Raw genomic sequence first — 23,512 nt, 5'->3', positions numbered from 1 at the left:
TCTCTGGTCCTCTGGAGCATTATACGTGGTTTTGTTTTGATGCTATTTGTGAAATTAGTTTTAGAAAAACAATAATAGTACAATACAAATATTTATAAAATTGCATATTGGCCAACATGAATGTACAGCAGCGCATAATGCGTGTGTATCAGCCAAATATGATACATGTACATTGTGTAATGCGTACTTTTGCTTTTGGAGTACCCTGCCTGTACTTTATGTCTAATCAAATGTTGGATAAAATAATGTTATCCAAGATTAACTACGTTCAGACACAGAGATTTATACACAATTTCCCATTTTAATGAAGCCAGGTATGCGACTCTACGCCCAAAATGGTACGGAAAACATCTCTCCCCTTTAAAGTGAACTTTTTCTTTTGGTTTTGGAACCTATTTTTTAATCCTATAATGTAGATGTCGATGTGGGATCTGCCTATGCCTTTAAACTAACCTACATAAAAATGCACACACATTTTATTTTAAATGGTAGCTTTTTGAGATAATTGCCAAAAATCTGGAGCAGTTATAATGTCCATGCAGAAAGAATCTGTATTTGAAATACACATTTTGAGAAACATATCTGACAGCTAAATCTTTCTCAGATCAAATTTTGGGGGTTAAAACTGATATTTGTACATCTGAAATGCAATGATTCTCAGAATGCTTTAGGGCCTACATTATAACTGTTGATACATGTAGTTGCTGTAACTTCTAAACAAGTACATGTAAGACTTTTTTTGCCATTAATTTTAAGAGTGATTTACCAGACGTATACCTTCCCTTTAACAGGTATTTTGTCTTAATGCATTTCATGAATTTTGAGTAGGGCTGCGGATTACCTGATCTGGCTTCTGATCTGAAGGGTAATCCCATCCCCAGTCTGACAGAGCCCCCCCCCCCCTCCCCTCATACTTCCCCTTAAAGGAAATAGAAGCATTCCTTTGGGGCAAAATCTACCATGACTAAGTAGCTTCTAACGTCAATTGTAGATTCTGTGGCCTGGATAACCCATCTCTGTCTTCAGAGGTGAAGTTGGCCAAGAAAAACAGAAGGAGTGCAATGTACTAGGACTGATGTTCTAATGTACTTTAAAATTTTCCATGCTTGGCAGCAATATATTTAAAGATAGATTCATACAGGCTTGTATGCTTCGTTTTTAAAAGGGCAAGGGCACCAAGGCATTTTCCCCCTTGGTAAAGGGCACCCTATGAAGAAATTGTAAATTGCTACTGGAGCATATCAAGGGCACTAAGGTATGGGCATGGAGGCAATTGCCTTCGTCGACTCTGTGAAGTATCTGGCCTGGTCATACATTGGTAAAGCACGGTTATAGATTGGGAAATACTCCAATGGTAGGGTCATAAATTGGTAATTAATACTAAAAAAAATGAATGACCATAAAAGTTTACTTGGTGAGAAACACTGCAGCTGTTGATACTACATTGTGTACTTTATGAAATGATTCTCTTTGAAGTAATATGCTTTGGGTAATGTTTCACCCAAAAACATTTGAATCTGAGAAATGATTCATGAATGAATCGTTCCTCAGGTTTCTGAGATGTGTCCCCCCCCCCCCCCCCCCGAACAATTTCTCTGTCAATATTGTTAGCCACAGTTGGCAAACAGAGTAAATCAAGTACTGGGCACCAGATTTACTTGATGTTTTAAAATAAAAAGAAAAGAAGTTTTGCTTTGAAATTAAGAGCGCTTCTCTCACTTAAAGGAACGATACAGAGTTGGTAAGAAACAAAAATCTTGAAGATCACAGATTTACATAAAACTTACACAGTCTAATGATGATGATAGTGGAAAACATTCCTTGAAATATTTCTCTCTGAAATTTCATATAATCTAATATCGCGTTTGGAGTTTATCACTCAGTGAGCGTTTTATTCATTTTTGTTTTGGCATCGATGCTATGCAAAATTTGTAATCGGTTTTTTACTGTTCTCTCGTGACTCAGATGGCCGATCGATCTCGAACGTCTACAGGTTAGTCAGTTTATGTATATGGTGGATAACATAAAGTGCTTACACTGCCAGCATTTTTTTTTTGCTAGCAAAACCAATTCTGTAATGTTCCTTTAAGCTTCTCTAAATGATCGAGAACATTGGTACTGTAGTTGTCGGAGAGTCGCTGAGAGGTTGTCAGTTGAAGAAAAATGTAGACTTCCCAAAACAAACTGCTCTTGCTGCACCCTTGATCCTGGTTAAAACCATTGATCCTTGCTCTATGTTGAAACTGCAAAAGTTTTGTTATGTTTGCTGCCCTCATGTGTCCAAAACTAGATAGACAAAAGTTTTAGCCCACCTCCCGTGTTCCTTTGAATCTTTTAGGGGAACTTTCTTGTTACTAAAATGATCAGAGTCTTCCAATTTAACCAGTGATGTACCATCCATTCCTTAATGATATGTTCTTGGTAGCTAGAAGATTGGAATGAATGTACTCTTCCAATAACCAATGATGTACCATCCCTTTATGATATGTTTCTTGACAACTAGAGAATTGGAATAAATTTACTCTTCCAATAACCAATGATGTACCATCCCTTTATGATATGTTTCTTGACAACTAGAGAATTGGAATAAATGTACTCTTCCAATAACCAATCTGTACCAATCTCGTTACGATATGTTTCTTGACAACTAGAGAATTGGAATAAATGTACTCTTCCAATAACCAGTGATGTACTGTACCAATCTCTTTATGATAGTTTCTCGAAAACCAGAGGATTGGAATGAACTCTTCAAATAACCAATGATGTACCAATCTCTTTATATACTTCTTGAAAACTAGAGGATTGGAATAAATGTACTCTTCCAATAACCGATGATGTACAAATCTCTTTATGATAGTTTTCTGAAAACTAGAGGATTGGAATGAATGTACTCTTCCAATAACCAATGATGTACCAATTTCGTTATGATATGTTTCTTGACAACTAGATGATTGGAAAAAACGACTCCTCCAATAACCAATGATGTACAGTACCAATCTCTTTATGATATGTTTCTTGACAACTAGATGATTTGAATAAATGCACTTTCCAATAACCAATGATGTACCAATCTCGTGATGATATAGTTTCATGAAACTAGATGATTGGAAAAAATGTACTCCTCCAATAACCAATGATGTACCATGTGCCTTCCCTTCATCCCTGATAGAGCATTTCTCAGCGAAATATTTTGGGGTGAATATTTTTTTCTCTAAAACCGCACTACATTTCTAACAATGTTTAAAATATTATAAGTTATCACACAAGCGCGAGTGGAAAACGGAAAAATATATGGCTTCTGCATCCCATATCCAACGAGGCCGAAGGCTGAGTTGGATATGGGACGCAGACGCGCTATATTTTCTGTATTTCCACGAGCGCGCGTGTGATAACGTATTTATCTTCAAGCAAACTTGGCGTGTGACATAGAACACACAAGACGCATGGTAGTGATATTAGCCGTGCAATAGGTTTTTATCATCACTCCATTCTGCGAATCTGATTGGAGGATTAGCGCGTACTTGAAGATAATGACAGTTCTCCAGTGCTCTTTAGCAAGTAGGTTTTTATGGTCATTAATATTTTGGAGAATGACCAAAGGTATTACGTTCCTCCCTTTAAAAATCAGAGGATTGGAATGGGTGCACTCTACCTAATGACTCACTGTCATAAATTAATCTTAAAAAGCCTGGCAAGATGTCTATGGCAGATTTATGTCATCTCCAGCTGTTACTTTTCAGTTCCTTGGCTTTGAAATCAAAGGAACACGTTGCCTTGGATCGGTCGAATTGGTCTTTGAAAAGCGTTTGGGACCGTTTGTTATAAAATGCATATGATTAGAAAGATGTTTTAAAAGTAAAATATAATGATCCACACAAGTATCACTTGAAATTGCATGGTTTTCCTTTTACCTCGTCGACTAACAATGTCGGCCATTTATGGCAGTCAAATATTTGACTCCCATAAATGGCCGACCGTGTTAGTTCGCAAAGTAAAAGGAAAACCACGCAATTTCGAGGAAAATTTGTGTGGATCATTGTATTCTACTTTTAAATCATCTTTCTAACCATATATGCATTTTATAACAAACCGTTCCAAACACTTTTCAAAGACCAACTCGACCGATCCAAGGCAACATGTTTCTTATAACATGTTGAATAATTTTTACCTTGAAAAATTATTTTTTTCGCACGATCTAACATATCGGGAACACATGCTTGTCTGTTCTGTGTATTAAGGGCACTGGACACTATTGGTAATTACTCAAAATAATTGTTGGCACGAAAACTTACTGTTGATCATAGTATGTTACACTGTGAGAAATGGCTCCCTCTGATCTAAACATAGTTTTTGAGAAAGAAGTAATTTATCACTCAAACATGTCAAATAATAAAAGACTTCAGCTGAAGCCTTTTATTATGCATCTGAAAGCACACAAACAAAGTAATGCAACATGGGTGTTTTTCTTTCATTATTCTCTTGCAAAATCGATGACCGACTGAGCCCACATTTTCACAGGTTTGTTATTTTAATGTTGAGAAACACCAGGGGAGAGGTCTTTTAACACCTACATGTACCAAACGTGTCCAGTGCCTTTAAAGGCAGTGGACACTATTGGTAATTACTCACAATAATTATTAGCATAAAACCCTACTTGGCACCGAGTAATGGGGAGAGGTTGATGGTATAAAACATTGTGAGAAACGGCTCCATCTGAAGTGACATAGTTTTTGAGAAAGAAGTTATTTTCCACGAATTTGATTTCGAGACCTCAGATTTAGAATTTGCGGTCTCAAAATCAAGCATCTCAATGCACACAACTTCCTGTGACAAGGGTGTTTTTTCTTTCATTATTATCTGGCAACTTCAACGACCAATTGAGCTCAAATTTTCACAGGTTGATTATTATATGTATATGTTGAGATACACAAAGTGAGAAGACTGGTCTTTGACAATTACCAGTAGTGTCCACCGTCTTTAAGGTGATTGCACCCAGAGCAGTGGAGACGTGTGAAAACAGCGGATTAGAAAAGAGTCACCAAGAAGAAATAAAAATAAATCAATACCCCAGGAGCCTGGAAGAGCGTTGCTTGATGAGCAAACAGAGAAAGCTAACAGAATTTACGAGAGCGAGAGAGAGAGCCCACTTCCTTCTGCAAGGTCTGTGTTTTTACGTTTTTGCAGATAGCGGGGAGTGTTGAGTTCCAGAGGGCTGACGGAAGCAGAGATTTTTTTTTTAAAGGCACCGGCAGCGGCACTGGACACGTTTGGTAATTGTCAAAGACCAGTATTCTCACTTGGTGTATCCCAACATAATGCACAGGCCTGATATTTCATAGAGGCATCAAAGGCGATTGCCTCCATGCCCCCTGGTTATTGCCTCCATGCCCTTGAAATGCTCCAGTAGAAATTTACCATTTCCTCATAGGGTACCCTTTACCAAGGAGAAAATGCCTTGGTGATCTTGCCCTTTCAAAACGAAGCATACAGGGCCAGGTGCATATAAATAACAAGCCTGTGAAAATTTTGGCTCGATTGGTCGTTGGGGTTGCAAGAGAATAATGAAAGAAAACAACACCCTTGCTGCACAAATTTGTGTGCTTTCAGATGCCTAAATAAAAGGCTTCAGGCCTGAAAATCTTTCTTTATTTGAGTGAGAAATTACCTTTTTTTCTTTCTTTATTTGAGTGAGAAATTACCTTTTTTTCAAAAACTACGTTACTTGAGAGGGAGCCGTTTCTCACAGTGTTTTATACTATCAACAGCTCTCCTTTGCTCATTACCAAGTCAGGTTTTATGCTAACAAGTGTTTTGAATAATTACCAATAGTGTCCAGTGCCTTTAAAGGAGGAAGTGGTCGTGTGAACGGCGGAGGTGATGTCCCCTCATCCTGTCCACCCTCTTTTAAAAGCCAATCGTTGCGGGCAGACGTTGTCGATTGTGAAAGTGGCTGATGACCGTTTGTGACATCTGGCCCGGAAAAAGTAATCAATATTTGTTTGGCTGAGTAGATTGGGGAATATTAGACGTCCCGAGATTTGTTCAGAGCTGCAACGGGTGAGTTTCGGTTGAGACTAGCTCATGGTCGTGGACATTATTTTCTTCGGTGGGAGAGGGGTTGCGTTTACGTCTTAAGTGTACGATACGGAGATAGCTGGACTCTGGATTGGGCATACATGTAAGCGTTGAATTGAATTGTTGCATTCGGACTTTCTTTCGTCGACTGGTATTGGAATTTTTGTTTCAGTTTTTACGCACTTTGTTTAGCTGATAAGAATTTTTACTGGATGTGATGTAGAGATGGTGCAGCTATAGAAAATCAATGGGTGAGTTGGGGATAGCTGTACATGTAAACTAGGGCAGTGGAGCACAGTTATTTTTTATTTATTTATTTTTTTGTTTTTTATTATTTAGCAGTAACTTTTATTTTCTTAAATTTTATTATATTTTTGTATGGAATTGAGTGATTTACTTAAATTTGTAAAGGATTTAAGATGGAAGTTCTGTCAGCTTTTGGATTTCTTAATACTTCACTAGCTGTATTTTTTACTTGTCATAATTTGCTATGGGATTTGAGTGTTTTTAATACTTAAACTTGTGAAAGGATTTAAGATGGAATCATTGTCAGCAATTGGATTTCGACATCACCAGCTGTATTTTTATTCAGTGTTTTTTTTTGTACTGTCATCCTCCAGGATTGTGCTAGGGTTTTACCATAGATTTTTCGAAAGAATATTCTCATATAAATTGGATGAGTTTTGCATTTAGATTGCATCTCTGAAGTTGGTAGAGTTTTGAATCGGATTATAGGGGGCTGAGAAATTTATTCATGGAATTGAGGTGTTCGGGTTGCTGTAGTGAGTAGTTAGTAAGGTCTTTAAAGAGCCAATAAAGGATGATCTCAATATTTCAACTATTACCTTTTTATGGCCAAATAGACATCGTAGATACCGGTTAATAAACCATTATTCTCTCAAAATGTGCATTTAGTAACAAATAACTCGAGTCAAAAATGCACCCGGCCGAGCGGCTTTTTCAGCCGAGAGTCAAAAACGGCTTATCTATTATAATGACCTCTTGACGCCAGTGACGATATTCCCCTAATTGGGTGTGAACACAGTTCTCCAGCTTTGGCAAACTGAGGGCGCTATTTTCCACACCAAATAGCCGCCACTGACGTCACGATTCCTTTGTCACGCAGGTTTGTGTGACCCCGCGTTTTTCAGAAATTTGGCTAGAAGCGTTCTGTAGAAAAACCATTTTTACCATGTTTTAACGTGAGGTAAGAGACTCGTTATATTTCTTTTATGTTTCCTATGGACTCCAGCTATTAGAAAACTGTAATATCTATATGTTTGAGATCATCCTTTATTGGTTGTTTAAAGACACTGGACACTGTTGGCAATTGTATTCACAATTGATGTATCTCAACATATGCATAAAATAACAAACCTGTGAGAATTTGAGCACAACTGGTCGTCGAAGTTGCGAGATATTAATGAAAGAAAAAACACCCTTGTCGCACCATGGTCACACGAAATTGTGTGCTTCCAGATGTTTGATTTCGAGACCTCAAATTCTAAATCTGAGGTCTTGAAATGAAATTCGTGGAAAATTACTTCTTTCTTGAAAACTACGTCACTTCAGAGGGAGCTGTTTCTTACAATGTTTTATACTATGAACCTCTCCCCATTACTTGTTACCAAGTAAAGTTTTATGATTATAATTATTGGGAGAAATTACCAATAGTGTCCACTGCCTTTAAGGCACTATACACCTTTGGTAATTTTTCAAAATTATTGTTAGCATAAAACTTACTTGGTAACAAGCAACGGAGAGCTTTTGATAACATCAAACATTGTGAGAAACGGCTCTCTCTGAAGTAACAGAGTTTGCTCGGCCGCTTATGGTTGACTCCCATAAATGGCCGACTGTGTTACACGTAGTTCGCAAAGTAAAGGGAAAACCACGCAATTTCGAGGCAAATTTGTGTGGATCATTGTGTTCTACTTTTAAAAACATCTTTCCAATCATGCATTTTATGACAAACGGTTACAAACGCTTTTTATAGACCAACTCGTCCGACCCAAGGCAACATGTTCCTTTAAAGCACATTTACGAGTTTGAGATGACATAAATTAATAGGCCAGTCGAATACAATTTCATCCATGGTCAGGTTTTCGTAATGGGTTTAGAATTCGTTACCTCTGGATTTATCTCTTTTTTTCATTTCGGGTTTTACTGCTGGTGGTTGTAAGTGACATTACTGGGGCAATTAGAAAGTCCATGAACGATTGAGAGTAGAATTTTATGATGGCTTTTACAGAGTGCAATACTTAGATGATTGATTTGGTATTTGATTGTTGTCACCCTTGAGTTTGTAGCTTATCATTAGATGTAGTGCAAAGGAATTTTGTACAGCACTTGAAGTGACAATGCAAGTTTTTTTCATATCTGAGCTTATCGCAGAAATACCTCAACTTAAATTAAAGACAGAGCATAATATGTGCCTTCGTTTTTTGAAACTGAGTTTTTTGGTGTCCTATATAAATGTATACACTAAAACTAGCCTCAGAGGGTGGTTAGTGTTTTGAAAATGTAGGACGCCTTTCCATCACTGTTAAAAGACCTTTTTGCGCGATTTGTTTTTTCTGTGTCCTTCAAGGAGAACATGGCACAATTTCTTTTAAGAGAACATGGTGCAATTTTTTCGGTTAAGCAAAACAGTTTGACAGGGCAGTCAGAAGTGATGATTTTCAAGTGTGTGTTTTGAAGTGTTGGAAAGGTAAACATCTCCAGCTGTCACACTACAGTAAAGACCCTTCCATTGTTGTTAAACAAACCATGCTGCAGTCCACCTAATGTTAACAAAACATTGAACCGTGTTAACAGATGTTTTGACCAAATTAAACAAAATTTGCAAAATTTCATTCGAAATAAATGATATCCCATGATTGGTTGCTTTGTGCCCAAACAAATTCAGTGCTATTTTTGGAAAGTTTTGTGACATAGCTGTTACAAACTGTGGCCAACCGTTTTTGTTTTGCATATGGCTTTCCAATAGTTTTTGTACATCGATTGGTCAAAACTTGGGCTAAAATGTTGCGATGGAAAGGTCTATAGAATTTTATCATGATGCCAGAGGCCGGAACTGGGAATATGAACTATTTTTTTGCCATTTAGTGTTCAGGGAAACTGAATAAGATTGCAGCAGGGTGAGAAAGGTCGATCGATAAGCTTGTACTTTCTGTTCAAGATCTTCTGCGAACGTCTTTATAAAAAGCCGAGCCTAAATTTACAAGAAACCCTTATCCTGATATTGACCATTCATCCTCTTCATCTCACCCCCCCCCCCCCCCCCCCATGGGAATTCAGAAAGGTTCAACATCGGCAAGAACTCCAATTCATTCTATAGCACTTCACTACTCGTCAAGCGTACAGGAAGCTCAATTTGTAATGGGATGGGTGCTTTGCATCATCTGCTTGTCATGCTCGCACTTTCAGCCTGCTAATGGCATTCTCTCAGAAAAAGAGAAACAGCCAGCCAATTTGTGCTGGATGTTTACTTCTAACTTTATCTTACTGAATGTGAAAAGATTCCACGGAGGCAACAGAGGTGATTGCCTCAATGCCCCCCCTGGTTACTGCCTTGGTGCCCTTGAAATGCTCCAGTAGAAATTTGCAATTGGTGCCCATCCAAGCAGAACATGCCTTGGTGTCTTTGCAGGCCAATGTGTGCTGATTGTTAGACTTTTAACTTCATTTTACATGTTGTGAAAAGTCTCTTACATAAAACAGTCAGGCAATTTGTGCTAAAATTTTGACTGAACTACGCTTTTGTAACTTTATTTAACAGATTGTGAAAAGACTGAAACAGCCAGCCAACTTGTGCTGAATTTTCACTTCAATTTTATTTTACTGAATGTGAAAAGACTTTCACTATAACAGAAACAGCCAGCCAATTTGTGCTGAATTTTCACTTCAATTTTATTTTACTGAATGTGAAAAGACTTTCACAAGAACAGAAACAGCCAGCCAACTTGTGCTGAATTTTCACGTCAATTTTCTTTTACTGAATGTGAAAAGACATTCACCATAACAGAAACAGCCCGCCAATTGGAGTTGAACTTAATTTCTAATTCTTTCTTACACCATGGATAATGAACAATTATCAAAGTAAACACCAAATCTAACTGGTTAATACCGTGAGTAGTCCATTGGCAGCTACGGCTCCTGGCTTCACCTCCATCACAATTCCTGGGGTGTGCTTAACTGTTTGTTTAAAGCCATTATACACTTTCGGTATACAGAGTTTTTTTTTTTCAAGTTCACAGATTTACAAATAATTTACAGGGTTTGCAGAAGGTAATGGTGAAAGACTTATCTTGAAATATTATTCCATAAAATGCTTTACTTTTTGAGAAAACATTAAAACAATATCAGTTCTCGATAGCGAGAAATATGGATTTATTTTAAACACATGTCATGACACGGCGAAACGTGGGGAAACAGGAGTGGGTTTTCCCGTTATTTTCTCCCGACTCCGATGACCAATTGAGCCATAATTTTCACAGGTTTGTTATTTGATATATAGAAGTTGTGATACACGAAGTGTGGGCCTTGGACAATACTGTTTACCGTAAGGGTCCAATGGCTTTAACGGGCAGTACAGAACACAAGGGAGAAAATTCATAAGACTACATGGCTTGAACATGTAGCTTTTGTGTTTACTGGAAAAGGTTTCTTTTTTACAAAAAGCAGTTGTGGATATATATTTCCTTCCTCCATGATTGGACACAGTTTTCTTGAGGTTTAACTTTGATGAGTAACTTGCCTGTTTACCTCATGTACATGTAGGATAGACAGTTCCTTGGAGAGGGAGCATTATGATATTGCTTCGGTCTCTTGTTTCTTCCATTAATACATACTCCCCACAGAGTGTATGCCTCATATGCCTAATTTTGTTCTCCTCTACATGTGCGAGTATACTCCAGAGAAGGGTTCCGCATAGTATAAGAAGATGATGATGATCTAAGATTGCTTTGGGGGACTAGGGAAGGAAATAAAGACAAGGGGAAGAGAAAAGCTTTCCTGCTCATAATAATTGTCTGGGTACCTCTTGGTAACATGGGATTTTTCTGGTCAATTCAGAGAGTGGTTGAGTGGTAAAGCCGCCTACGCTTATGCAGAGGGTCATGGGTTCAATCTCCCCTCAGCCCTCCATGGGATTTCGTTATTGTCCGTGGAGGTTTTTCCGAAGAGAGAGAGATTTGCTTTCGCGATTGAAGTGCAGTGCCCTGAAAGGCTTAGTGCTTGCTGAGGCAAGATTTCGATTGATGTTAGGCAGTTTTGTCATCGCTCTGTTCATATGTCTGAGATGTTGTTACTATGGGTACGGGGATTACCTTAAAGATGCGTTGCTATAGGGTTGACATGATGCACTAAGCTAGTAGAACAGCACGATTTGTCACGTCGGGTCTGTAACTTTGCATTTTGGGGATACGATCTAGCAGGGTTGTGCAGTAACACCATGTACACGAGTAGGAGTTGAAACTTATGATTGAGATACAATCCAGTAGGGTTTTGGCAGTAGCACCATGCATGAGTAGAATTTGAAAATGATCATGGTAGAGATACCATCTAGTAATGTTTGCAGTAATACCGATAAAATCTAGTAAGGTTTGCAGCAACACCGATCAAATCTAGTAAGGTTTGCAGTAACACCATACATGAGTAGGATTTGAAACTTTGCATGGTGGAGATACAATCTAGTAAGGTTTGCTGTAACACCGATCAAATCTAGTAAGGTTTGCAGTAACACCATACATGAGTAGGATTTGAAACTTTGCATGGTGGAGATACAATCTAGTAAGGTTTGCTGTAACACCATGTACACGCACAATAGTAGGATTTGAAACTTTGCAGGATGGAGATATAATCAAGTAAGGATTGCAATAACACCTTGTACACTGAGTAGGATTTGAAACTTTGCATGGTGGAGATACAATCTAGTAAGGTTTGCTGTAACACCGATCAAATCTAGTAAGGTTTGCAGTAACACCATGTACATGTGTAGGATTTCAAACTTTGCATGGTGGAGATACAATCTAGTCAGATTGGCGGTAACACCATGTACACGCACAATAGTAGGATTTGAAACTTTGCAGGATGGAGATATAATCAAGTAAGGATTGCAATAACACCTTGTACACTGAGTATGATTTGAAACAAATGAGGGGCTCATTTTCCTGGCAATTGATTTTGTACCATAAGCAGAGATTAAATGTATAGCCTAGGCTTTTGATAGTGTTTTAAATTTCATGTATTTTGTTGAACTTCACAAGCCCCTTCCCCCCCCCAAACCCCCCCCCAAAAAAAAAAAAACACCACAAAAAAACATCATGAATAAAAATCGAATGAAAAATTAGAATATGAAAATGGCAAGCTAGAGAGATTCACTAAAGAAAAACAATATTATAAACAGATAAGACTATGCGTGCGAGCTCCACAAACATCCCGTCAAGACACTTCACCGGACACATTGCGCGCTTACCTCTCTAGAGAGTCTACGTAAACTCGCGTCGAAAGCGCCAAGAGAAGTCCCAACGAAAAAAAAAAAACAACCTTGTTGAAAGGCTATTTGTCTACCCCTCAAGTGTTAATGAAATTTGTCACCAGAGTGTTCTCCGCATGCATATTATGTCAGTGTTCTCTCCTCATATGTAGGGTGTCGATGTACGCTGTATGGGTCTTCTCTGCACTATTCTGGGGGGGGGGGGAGGGGGGTGTCCATGCATCATTACACCCCCTAAACGCAGTTCAAGCCGATGTTAAAGGCACTGGACACTATTGGTTAATACTCAAAATAATTGTTAGCATGAAAACTTACTTGGTAATGAGTAATGGAGAGCTGTTGATGGGGTGTTTTTCTTTCATTGTTCTCTTGCAACTGCGACGACCAATTTAGTCAAAACATTTACAGGTTTGTCATTTTATGCATATGTTGGGGTACACAAAGTAAGAATACTGGTCTTTGACAATTACAAAAGGTGTCCAGTGCCTTTAATGAACGGTCTTCTTTGATGGGTTAGGTTGACTGTCCCGAGAGACGCGAGCTCATCATGTACATTTGGATGAGTAATTATAGACTCAATTGATCGTAACCGCATCTCCACTTACCTCAACCCGCCGCCCCCCCCCAGCGCGAGTTCTGTCAGACGGGGTGGAAACCGACACTGGTAATTTTGGCGGGGTGACGTTGCCATGGGAACTACTTCCCTGATGTTTTTTCATCATCACCTGGTGCTAAATATGTGCAGGAAAATGTTGATGCGTCCAGTTTTATAGCAGAAATATGCAATGTTTGGATTGTAGTGTGACTTCCCATTTCCATAGAGATAATATACTTTTGAGCAGACAAAAATGCTTTTAAAAGACAATGGACACTATTGGTAATTGTCAAAGACCAGTCTTCTCACTTGGTGTGTCTCAACATATGCATAAAATAACAAACCTGTGACAATTTGAGCTTGATTGGTCGTCGGAGTTGCAAGATAACTATGAAAGAAAAAGACACTCTTATCACACAAAGTTGTGTGCGTTCAGATTCTTGATTTCGAGACCTCAAATTCCAAACTTTGGGGTCTCATAATCAAATTCGTGGAAAATTACTTCTTTCTCAAAAACTACGTCACTTCAGAGGGAGCTGTTTCTCACAAAAGTTATACTATCAACCTCTCCCCATTACCTTACCAGGTGAGCTTTTATGCTGATAAATATTTTGAGTAATTACCAATAGTGTCCACTGCCTTTAATAAGTTTCTAAGCCGGATATCAGTTACCAGCAGGGCCAGTTAGCTATTCGTTTCTCTAGCCCGTCATGGGTTTGTCTTTAGTCCAGGTTTCCCCTACATGTAAATTACATGTAGTTTTCAACACTGAATTAAGCCAGCCCCAACTTATAGACCAACTCGTCCGATCAAGGGCAACGTGTTCCTTTAAATGTACTGGACACTATTTGTTTTAGCATCAAAAACGTTACTTGGCAACGAGCAATGGAGACCGGCTTATATAGTATAAAACATTGCGAGAAACAGCTCCCTCTGAATGACATTTTTGAGAAAGAGGTCATTTCTCACTCAAATATTATTATAAAGACTTTAGGCCTGATGTCTTTTTTTAGGCATCTGAAAGCACACCAATTTGCGAAATAAGGGTGTTTTTTCTTTCATTATTCTCTTGCAACTGCGATGACCAATAATAATTGAGTCCAAATGTTCACAGGTTTGTTATTTTATGCATTCATTTTGGGATACACCAAGTGGGAATGCTGGTCTTTGACAATTACCAATAGTATCCAGTGTCTTTAAGGGAGACCGCTGCTAGTACATAATGCATGATCTGTTTAGCACTCAAATGACGGACACTTCTCTTACAAAGTACTCTGGGGGACATACAAGAGAAACTGGCAACAAGAGGTAATAAAGGTCGATCAACCTCAAAGTGTGTGAGGAGGTCTCGTTCCATCTCGTTAGGTATACCTCAATTACAAGAATCCAAGAAAGGAGGACACCCCTGCTGGAGTAAGGCCAAATAAAAATAAAAACATGTATAGCGTCCTGCTTTTAGAGGCCGACTCCTTTTTAAAAAAAATTTTAAGGACACTGGACACTATTGGTATTTGTCAGAGACTAGTCTTAACAGTTGGTGTATCTCAACATTATGCATAACAAACCTGTGAAAATTTGAGCCCAATCGGTCGTCGAAGTTGTGAGATAATAATGAAAGGAAAAACACCCTTGTCACACGAAGTTGTGTGCTTTCAGATGCTTGATTTCGAGACCTCAAATTCTAATTCTGAGGTATCAAAATCAAATTCGTGTAAAATTACTTCTTTCTCAAAAACTATGTTACTTCAGAGGGAGCCGTTTCTCACAATTGTTTCATGCTATTAACAGCTCCCCATTACTCGTTACCAAGTAAGGTTTTATGCTAAAAATTATTTTGAGTAATTACCAATATGTCCACTGCCTTTTAAAGCCATTGGACCCTTTCGGTACAGGAGATTTACAGATGACAGATTTACAAATAACTTACAGGGTTTACAGAAGGTAGTGGTGAAAGACTTCTCTTGAAATATTATTTCGTGAAATGCTTTTCTTGTTGAGAAAACAGTAAAATAATATCAATTCTCGATATCGAGAATTACGGATTTATTTTAAACACATGTCATGACACGGCGAAACGTGCGGATACAAGGGTGGGTTTTCCCGTTATTTTCTCCCGACTCTGATGACCGATTGAGCCTAAATTTTCACAGGCTTGTTATTTTATATATAAGTTGTGATACACGAAGTGTGGGCCTTGGACAATACTGTTTACCAAAAGGGTCCAATAGCTTTAAAGACGCTGTATCGTCATACGCACGAACGAAAAATGCTTGCCAAGCATATTTACCTTTGACACAGTGCGACGATAGCTGTTACATTTACCATCCCCGGAGGGCGTAGTCTAAATATAGATACGTGCTATTGCAATGGCATGGGATTATACGCACGATACGTGCTATTGCAATAGCATGAGTTTATACACACGATACGCGCTATTGCAATGGCATGGGTGTATACACACGATACGCGCTATTGCAATGGCATGGATTTATTACACGTCGATCGTGTTTATCTGTTTCTAGAGCTTTTCGTCGTGTTTTCATGTTTGAGTGTGCGCAACCACCGCACCTTATCCGTAGGGAAAGGACCTGCGGGTGTATTATGCGTTTTTGACGGCGCATCAAAATGGCCATGAAGAAGAGGTGAGGAACAGGAAAGTTACCTGGGCAGTATCGGAATCTGCCAGCAAAAGAAGGAAATCTGTGCAAAACAGAGATTATCAGAAGGAAGTACACAGCAGGCTAGGTCAATCCAGCTGATGCGAATGATGAGTTCCAATCAATGCGAGAGCAGTGTAAATTCATTAACTCAAAACTGTCCCAGTTTGTCAAACATCTGATGACAGTCCTGTCCGCGATCTTGTTTACTTACTACACTGTTCATGTTCTAGATCTACCAGTAGACTTCTACTTGTGGTCAAGACCAGAGTTTACGACTAGAATATTCACCAGAAGGTAGGCTATTAAAGTTTTACTCGCATTTTACTCGCTCTCTTCACCTATGTATTAATTTTTGCTTCAGTTCATTGCTTTCGTTAGGTTAGGGGTCCATACTCTCGACAAGCTATGCTTTTTATCGGGCCCCCCTCCACAAGTGATGATATTACGAAAATAATGTTTAAATATTCCTTCTTTTTTGTTTTAAAGTGGATTAAAGAATTAATTATAATGAAACGGGCTTCTTATTGATCCTGGGTTTTTTTAAGAAAGAGCTTGGTTTCGGGGTTTTTTATTATAACTTTTTTGTACTAAAGAATATGCCTGCAAAATAGCTGGAAAGGTCTCATTGATTAAGTTTGTTTTCATTATAAAAAAATAAAATCTAAATAAACGGTTAATAAGGCCTATGTTTTCACACAGCATGGTCGTCACAGGCATGCAACTGTAACTTAAACAAAAAGGAGGAAATTACAAAATGTCACAAAATTTTGTACGATATTTTTCAATTGAAAGTACTGAGAATAAAAAAAAATTATATCAGCTGATGTAGTTGCATGCCTGACATCAGTGTGAAAACCCTTTTCTCCCTGGCATAGTCTAGGGACCCTCTAGAAAAAAATAAACAATACAACTGAAAATGGAGGGGAAAAACTTGGAAGAATAAATAAATGCCTTGTCGTGTAAACAAACGGTATCATAATTTATACTCATGGTCATACCATAAATGTGTTGTGTTTAATTTCACTTTTCAGTGATCAAGATAGTCTACTGGTGTCATCAACGCCAATAAAGAAAACCACAGCAAAGAGACTGTTTGGACCCATGGAGAAAGGAATGTCACTAGACCATGCAGACATTAACTCAGAACGGTTAGTAATAAAGTTGTCAAAGGTACAATCTTTCTGAAGGTTCTATGAAGAAGGGATGGCATTCAAGGACCTTGCAACTTGTCTTGTTTTATATATACTAAGGCTACTTGTGAACTGATCAACCACAACGACCGTGAATGCACAAAATAGATAATGGCCTGACGTTTCAACCCAGTCTAATTTCGAAGGCTAAATGCATACACTGTTAATTTTGTTTCTGAACAGACACAATAATCATAATTTGATGTTTGTTCACAAACGTCACTCATACAGGTTAAACAAGTCTAGTATCAAAAACAAAAATGGGCATGACAGGTTGTTTTTGAAAGAACATTTATTGTAACAATTAGGATGCCTTTTATTCCAAATTACGACTAAACAGAAAAACAGTTAAAACTTTTAACTTGCCAATAAATAGACAGAAAATGCCTTGCCTTTATGCACTGCAAAAACTGGGGTGTAAAAAATTAACACCAATGTATTTTCACTTTATTGAGACCCTAAAAATAACCCAAATTAAAGGAACACGTTGCCTTGGATCAGTCGAGTTGTTCTTTGAAAAGCGTAACCGTTTGTAATAAAAAGCATATGGTTAGAAAAATGATTCAAAAGTAGAATACAATGATCCACACAAATTTGCCTCGAAATTGCAAGGTTTTCCTTTTACTTTGCGAATTAACACGGTCGGCCATTTATGGGAGAAATTTGACGCCCACAGATGGCCGACTGTGTTAGTCGATGAGGTAAAAGGATAACCACCCAATTTCGCGTAATACTAGTGTGGATCATTATATTCTACTTTTAAAATATCTTTCTAATCATAATGTATTTTATAACAAACGGTTACAAACACTTTTCAAAGACCAACTCGACCGATCCAAGGGAACAATTGAGTGTTATTTTCATGTTGCTAAACACCCAATGATGTAAACAATAAGTTGTTGTTTGTACATGTATCTTTGTTTGACATTGATCTTGTGTCAATTTTAACACCCAAGTATGTGCGCGTGTATCCTTGAATGTTTCGTAAAAGTAAGCTGTTTCCAAAATCAGTTGTTTTTGTTATATCAACAAACTACACCTCTAGTAACTAAATAAACCTTCCAAAGGATATTCTTAGGAACATACATATTCATTTCAATCAAACTGATTTCAATACATCCTCTTGTAATAAAATTCTTCAATTTTCAAGAGCTCCAGAACACTTTAACTTGTCAAACCAAGGTGTATTTTTCTGATCTCATATTATTATTTCCCTTTCCCAGGTTTCCACAGGTAAAAGAAATGGTCAGCACATCCCAAGCCCAAACCGCAGCCCTGTAGCTACATCACAGATTCGATGGAGAGGATTGCAGCTAAAAGATCATAAGTGGGCGGGGCGGGTACATGGTTATTTATCATAGCATGTCACTTTTTACTTTATCTGATGATAATCCACAACGCATTTCTTTCACCATTGCAAAAGTGCCAGCCCCATCCATAAAAAAACTAGTCTAGGAGAGACTTGATGGGATGAACAAGAAGTAAAGAAATTGGAAATCTCATTCTTTTCACTTTGAAAAACAAAACCACTTGGCGTTACATGGTTTAAAACTATTGCAGGTTAAATATTTTGTAACGTCTGTTTTATAGACACTTTTTGGTAGTTGTTAAAGACCAGTTTTCTCACGTTGAGTATCTCAACATTCATATGCATAAAATGACAAACCTGTGAAAATTTGAACTCAATTGGTCATCAAAGTTGCGGTAAAATAATGGAAGAAAAAAACCCTTGTCACACCAAGTTGTGTGCTTTCATGTCTTGATTTTGAGACCTCAAATTCTAAATCTGAGGTCTCGAAATCACATTTGTGGAAAATTACTTCTTTCTTGGAAACTAAGTTACTTCCGAGGGAGCCGTTTCTCACAATGTTTTACACTACCAACAGCTCTCCATTGCTTGTTACCAAGTTTTTATGCTAACAATTATTTTGAGTAGTTTACCAATAGTGATCATCTTGAAGATTGTTCATATCAGCCAAAATCACAACTATCAGCCAAAATTAACTCCCACTTTAATTTCCTAAATACATATGTACCAAGTGGAAGGTCTCATTTCTGACTTGATCATTAAATTTAACAAGTTGAGGTAAAATGACGTGTTCTTGGATCATTTTCTTGTCTTTTGAGTATGTCCTTGTTATGAATGATACACCTTTGAATTAATGTAATTTCTTTATCCATAGTTTGTTTTTATTAATCTTATTCCTCATTTTGGCTTGACCCATATACATTGATGTGTCAATAGCATACTCAGTACTTCCACCAAATTCTGCGAAAAAAAGCAAGCATGTTACTCGGGTGGGATTCAAACCAATGACCTTTGCAATTCTAGAGCCAATTAGACTAGTTTCTATGACACTGCTCTAGAATTGCAAATAATAATAATATAATAACATGCATTTATATAGCGCTTAATACAAAGTTTCTAAGCGTTGCAAGGGTCATGGCTTCGAATACCACCCAAATAATTTGTCTGTGATGGTTTTTTTTCAAAGAAGTTCCAAAATACAGTGGCTCACACGCATCGGTTTATATGGGTAAAACCACAATAAATATTCATAATCCCTGATGCAAATAAAACATGTTCTAAATCTCATATTGTTGTTATACTTAATATTTTTGTGTGTAAAAAAAATTCACTATGTAGAAACCAGCTACATACAGCTGCTTATAACAACCCTCCTATGTATCGATTGCAAAAATTAATGAGCTGAGCTTATAAATTAGTGTGGAGACACTCATACTAAAATATGCAACAAATAACAAGGGGAACAGATTGTGCGAGTTTTAAAAGTAGTTTGGGTTTGAACAATGGAAAAGTAATTGGAGTGAGACTTGAACCAGCAATCTTAAGATTAGCGTACATGCACTCTAACAAAATGAGCTAGCCAGCACTATGTTGGCTGTGTCCCTATTAATCAATTTCTGATGACAAATAGGGACACCGCCAGCATGGGCTGGATAGCTCAGTTGGTAGAACACTTGTACGTTAATTCAGAGGTCATTGGTTCATGTCTCGCTGCGGTTAATTTCTCTTTTTTTCAAACTCAAGCAATTAAAATATTTTAGAACATGCTGAAAAATTGCAATATTATTTGTAATAAGAGCCTTCGAGGTCTGAACCCAATATAAACACCATTTGGTGCTAGAAACCTATCCCTTATTGATAAAACAAAACACATGGGATGAATCTACGGTTTATAGCACCAAGTCGCTCATGCTGCTAAAAAAAACATGCTGCCTATTATGCTGCATGCTGAAAAACTGTCATTATTGTGGATTTGCTCTGCTGCCAGCATGTCATCCCTGTAATCCATGAGCTGTGTGTGTGTGTGTGTGAGGCACCCATTTCACCTTCTAGTGCAAAACTTATTCTCCTCCAGCAGCGTTATATCCCTGCGATTTCTACATCTGCACCATGGCAATACTTCTTGAGGGGGAGCTTGGGGTTCATGGCTTGTGCTTGTTAGCTGCAGAATGCAATTGACATGCTGCAAGCTGCTGTCTCTACAGCTCTGCGGTTACATTTTCAACCTCCTTGGAAGAGCGTTGAGATATTTCTGAAACGGTTGACACACATTATTGTTATTTACATTCGGGCATATTCATCCTAGGCTGTTTGACAATGTGTTGCTCTTGGGAAAACCAGACAACTGTGATAAGTGTACGATAGCCTTACACCATGTGAAGATCAGCCCTTCCACTATCTAAACTATTTGTTGTTGTTGTTGTTTTCCAAAATTACCAGTATATCATGCCTGCACCTGCTCTAAATGTTTTATTTTATGTATTTATTTTGTATTTGTATATGCCCCTGTAAATATTTCCCTAATTTTTGGTTTGTAATTTTATGGTTTGATTCATAGTGTTTTTATGTGTATAAATATTATTTATTATTCTCCCCCTTGCCTTGCTGTCTTTCTTCATTCAAGTTCAGTTAGTTTTCCATTTACGTAAATATTGTTTTATTTTGATGAAATTCATCTATATATTTTCACAGACTGATTCAGGTACATGCAGCTCCTGTAAACCATATAGACATATTTTAACTTGTATTTGTACAAACAAATAATAAACATTCAGAATACCTTGATATTGCTTTCTCTTCTTGAATTTGTTTCGCACAGCATCAGATTTGCCTGTTCTCCCCTCGCCTTCAGTTGTTTCTGAATCCGACTCCTGAAAAAATACAGAATTTAATTATAGTGCCCTATGTGTTTGCCATAATAAATTGCTGTAAACAAATTGTTTTTGTTTTTTTGTAACATGTTTTCAGATTTACATTTAACTTACACATTTTGGGTAGTAAAAAGCTTCTCTTAAAATGTTACTTGCTGCAAAGTATTGAGGCATTTGGTAAAACAAAGTCACGTTTTAACACATCTCCGTTTTAGCACGCATGTAAAAACGTAATTACCAGTTATGCTATAAATACTAGTATAACTTACTGGTAACATATTTTACATGCTGTAATAATTGTTCGTCTCACCAGGGTATCAGCAAGTATAGTATTGTAAGGGTAGCTATCAGTATTTACCGTATAAGTTTAATGTAAATCTGTAGATTATAGACATTTGTGTTTTGTGTCCTGATCCTACAAGTACAATAAGTACTCAAACCGTTTGCCGTTTTCTCGAGAGAAAATGATGAAAATTCACCCGTTTTCCAGAACGGTGAATAATAACGAAAGTGACAATAAACACGATTGGATCGACTTGGATAAAACTGGGGTAACAGTAACACATAAGGCTAAAATAGTGGTAACGCTTACTTCATTATTGAGATCCCTGTTGTTCCTCACTTCCTTCCGGTCCTTTTGTTTGTCTTGTGCCACACACACTCGCAAAGCTCGTGGGAAAGCTCCCCGTGTTCCACTGTTTTCTGGCAAGTGTTCTTGCAACAAGCACAGAGTGATGGGCTAACCATGAACACTGTATCATCTCCGATTCCGCCATCTTTGTATTCACGACGGACTAACAGAGGGTGTAAGTCACCCTCGCAGAACAGCGTAAACAACTTTTATGAGCGAGAGGGCGCTATTGCAAAAACTGGTTTTTCTTTGACGATAGGGGGCCTTTAAGCTGGGTTGAGAAGTATTTCTCTTATTTTCATTTTGGTCTTGTATTGTAAAAACAAATCTGGTCCAGTAAACATTTTTTGGTGACAAGTCCTGTGGTCTTTTGGATTTCCCCCCCCCCCCCCCAAATTCAAGCCTAATGGTCATTAAAAAAAAAAGTCCCTCCTTTCCTTTTCTCAGAAACGATTTTATTTTGTTTGCCTTAAGCTTGGAAACCGGATCAGAGCACCCCACGGTGCAATACTCATTAACACCTAAATTGATCACATCTTGAACTGTTTGTGTCACATCACGGGTGGAGTGGGAATGTATGTAGGTTAGGGGGTATTTCCTCGCCTCTCTCTTTAGAAAGCTTTTTGGCAGGTACATTTGTCTAGGACAGTGGAGGTGGAGAATTCCTACATGTACACAGTATGAGTGTTTTGTAGGTCATTGCACATTTCGTGTACCTTCTAGAGGTCTCCACAAAAGCACCAAGTTATGGCTCTGCTTCTTACCGCCAAATTTAGTTGTACCCATTCTTTGCGTACTGTGTCAAATTTCTGCGCTAGCTTCTTTTTGGAAAGCTTTTTGGCAGATACATCTATCATTCGATGGTTGAGTGGAGAATTACTACAAAAAAGAGTGCGTTTTGTGGGTCATGTGCACACTGGTGCCCTTTCTAGAGGTCTCCACAATGCATGCATGGCTCATGTTCATGGCTCTGCTTACCGCCAATTTTAGCGCTTATGGTTTCCATTCTTTGCTTACTGTGCAAGCGCCAAATTTCTGCGCTAGCGTCTTTAGGAAGCTATTGGCAGGTACATTTATCATTCGATGGTTGAGTGGAGAATCACTACACAAAAGAGTGCGTTTTGTGGGTCAGTTGCACACTGGTGCACTTTCTAGAGGTCTCTACAATGCATGCAGGTCCCAATGTCATGGCTCTGTTACCGCCAATTTTAGCACTTAGGGTTTCTATTCTTCGCTTACTGTGCAAGCGCCAAATTTCTGCTCTAAATAGTGTCTTTTTAGGAAGCTATTGGCAGGTACATTTATCAGTGGATGGTACAGTGGAGAATAACTACACAGTAAAAGTGTGTTTTGTAACACTGGTGCACATTCTAGAGGTCTCCACAACGCGTGCAGGGCTCAGTTTATGTTCTTGTTTGAACACATTTATCATTTACAACAACCAGACAAGTTAAGTTAAGTTGAATCTATCAGACAAAGTGTGATTATGGATTTCCAAGTGACAGGAAATTATTTGATCCACTCAACGAGGTTGGTAGTCTCTGTTGTCAGCAGCTTATAATGTCACTTTATAAAGTATGTTTCATTTTTACATTTAAAGTTGTTGGAGAGGATGTTAGGGAGACTGGTTGCGGAGACTACTTTGTTTTGAATACACGGGAGATGATATCTTTGGATTATCAG

At 38.0% G+C, this 23,512-nt stretch overlaps 2 protein-coding genes and 1 long non-coding RNA gene across 3 annotated transcripts in view; 2 read left to right on the top strand and 1 right to left on the bottom strand.

Moving 5' to 3' along the window:
* The window catches only part of LOC139946930 (protein C-mannosyl-transferase DPY19L3-like), a 103,463-nt gene that overhangs the window by 24,874 nt on the left and 55,077 nt on the right, over window positions 1-23,512 (top strand). The gene's annotated exons all lie outside the window — the stretch shown is intronic.
* LOC139947490 (uncharacterized) lies at window positions 15,675-19,111 on the top strand. The gene is made up of 3 exons (XM_071945417.1): window positions 15,675-16,123; window positions 16,861-16,977; window positions 18,243-19,111. The coding sequence occupies exons 1-3, from the start codon at window positions 15,951-15,953 to the stop codon at window positions 18,298-18,300; spliced, it is 348 nt and encodes a 115-aa protein (XP_071801518.1). The 5' UTR covers window positions 15,675-15,950; the 3' UTR covers window positions 18,301-19,111.
* Window positions 17,294-21,814, bottom strand: LOC139947491 (uncharacterized). Its single transcript, XR_011787354.1, has 3 exons — window positions 21,791-21,814; window positions 21,108-21,198; window positions 17,294-20,579 (listed from the first exon to the last, which is right to left on the bottom strand). It is a non-coding gene; the product is annotated as an uncharacterized lncRNA (long non-coding RNA).

Source organism: Asterias amurensis, chromosome 14 (genome assembly GCF_032118995.1).
Source record: "Asterias amurensis chromosome 14, ASM3211899v1".
Taxonomy (NCBI): Eukaryota; Metazoa; Echinodermata; class Asteroidea; order Forcipulatida; family Asteriidae; genus Asterias; species Asterias amurensis.
Note: the sequence above shows the minus strand (reverse complement) of the source record. Positions and strands in the feature narration are given on the sequence as shown.

Coding starts and splice junctions, on each gene's coding strand:
- LOC139947490 (XM_071945417.1), top strand. CDS start 15,951: ATGCGAGAGCAGTGTAAATTCATTAACTCAAAACTGTCCCAGTTTGTC. Junction 16,124..16,860: donor ACTAGAATATTCACCAGAAG/GTAGGCTATTAA, acceptor TTCACTTTTCAG/TGATCAAGATAGTCTACTGG. Junction 16,978..18,242: donor GCAGACATTAACTCAGAACG/GTTAGTAATAAA, acceptor TCCCTTTCCCAG/GTTTCCACAGGTAAAAGAAA.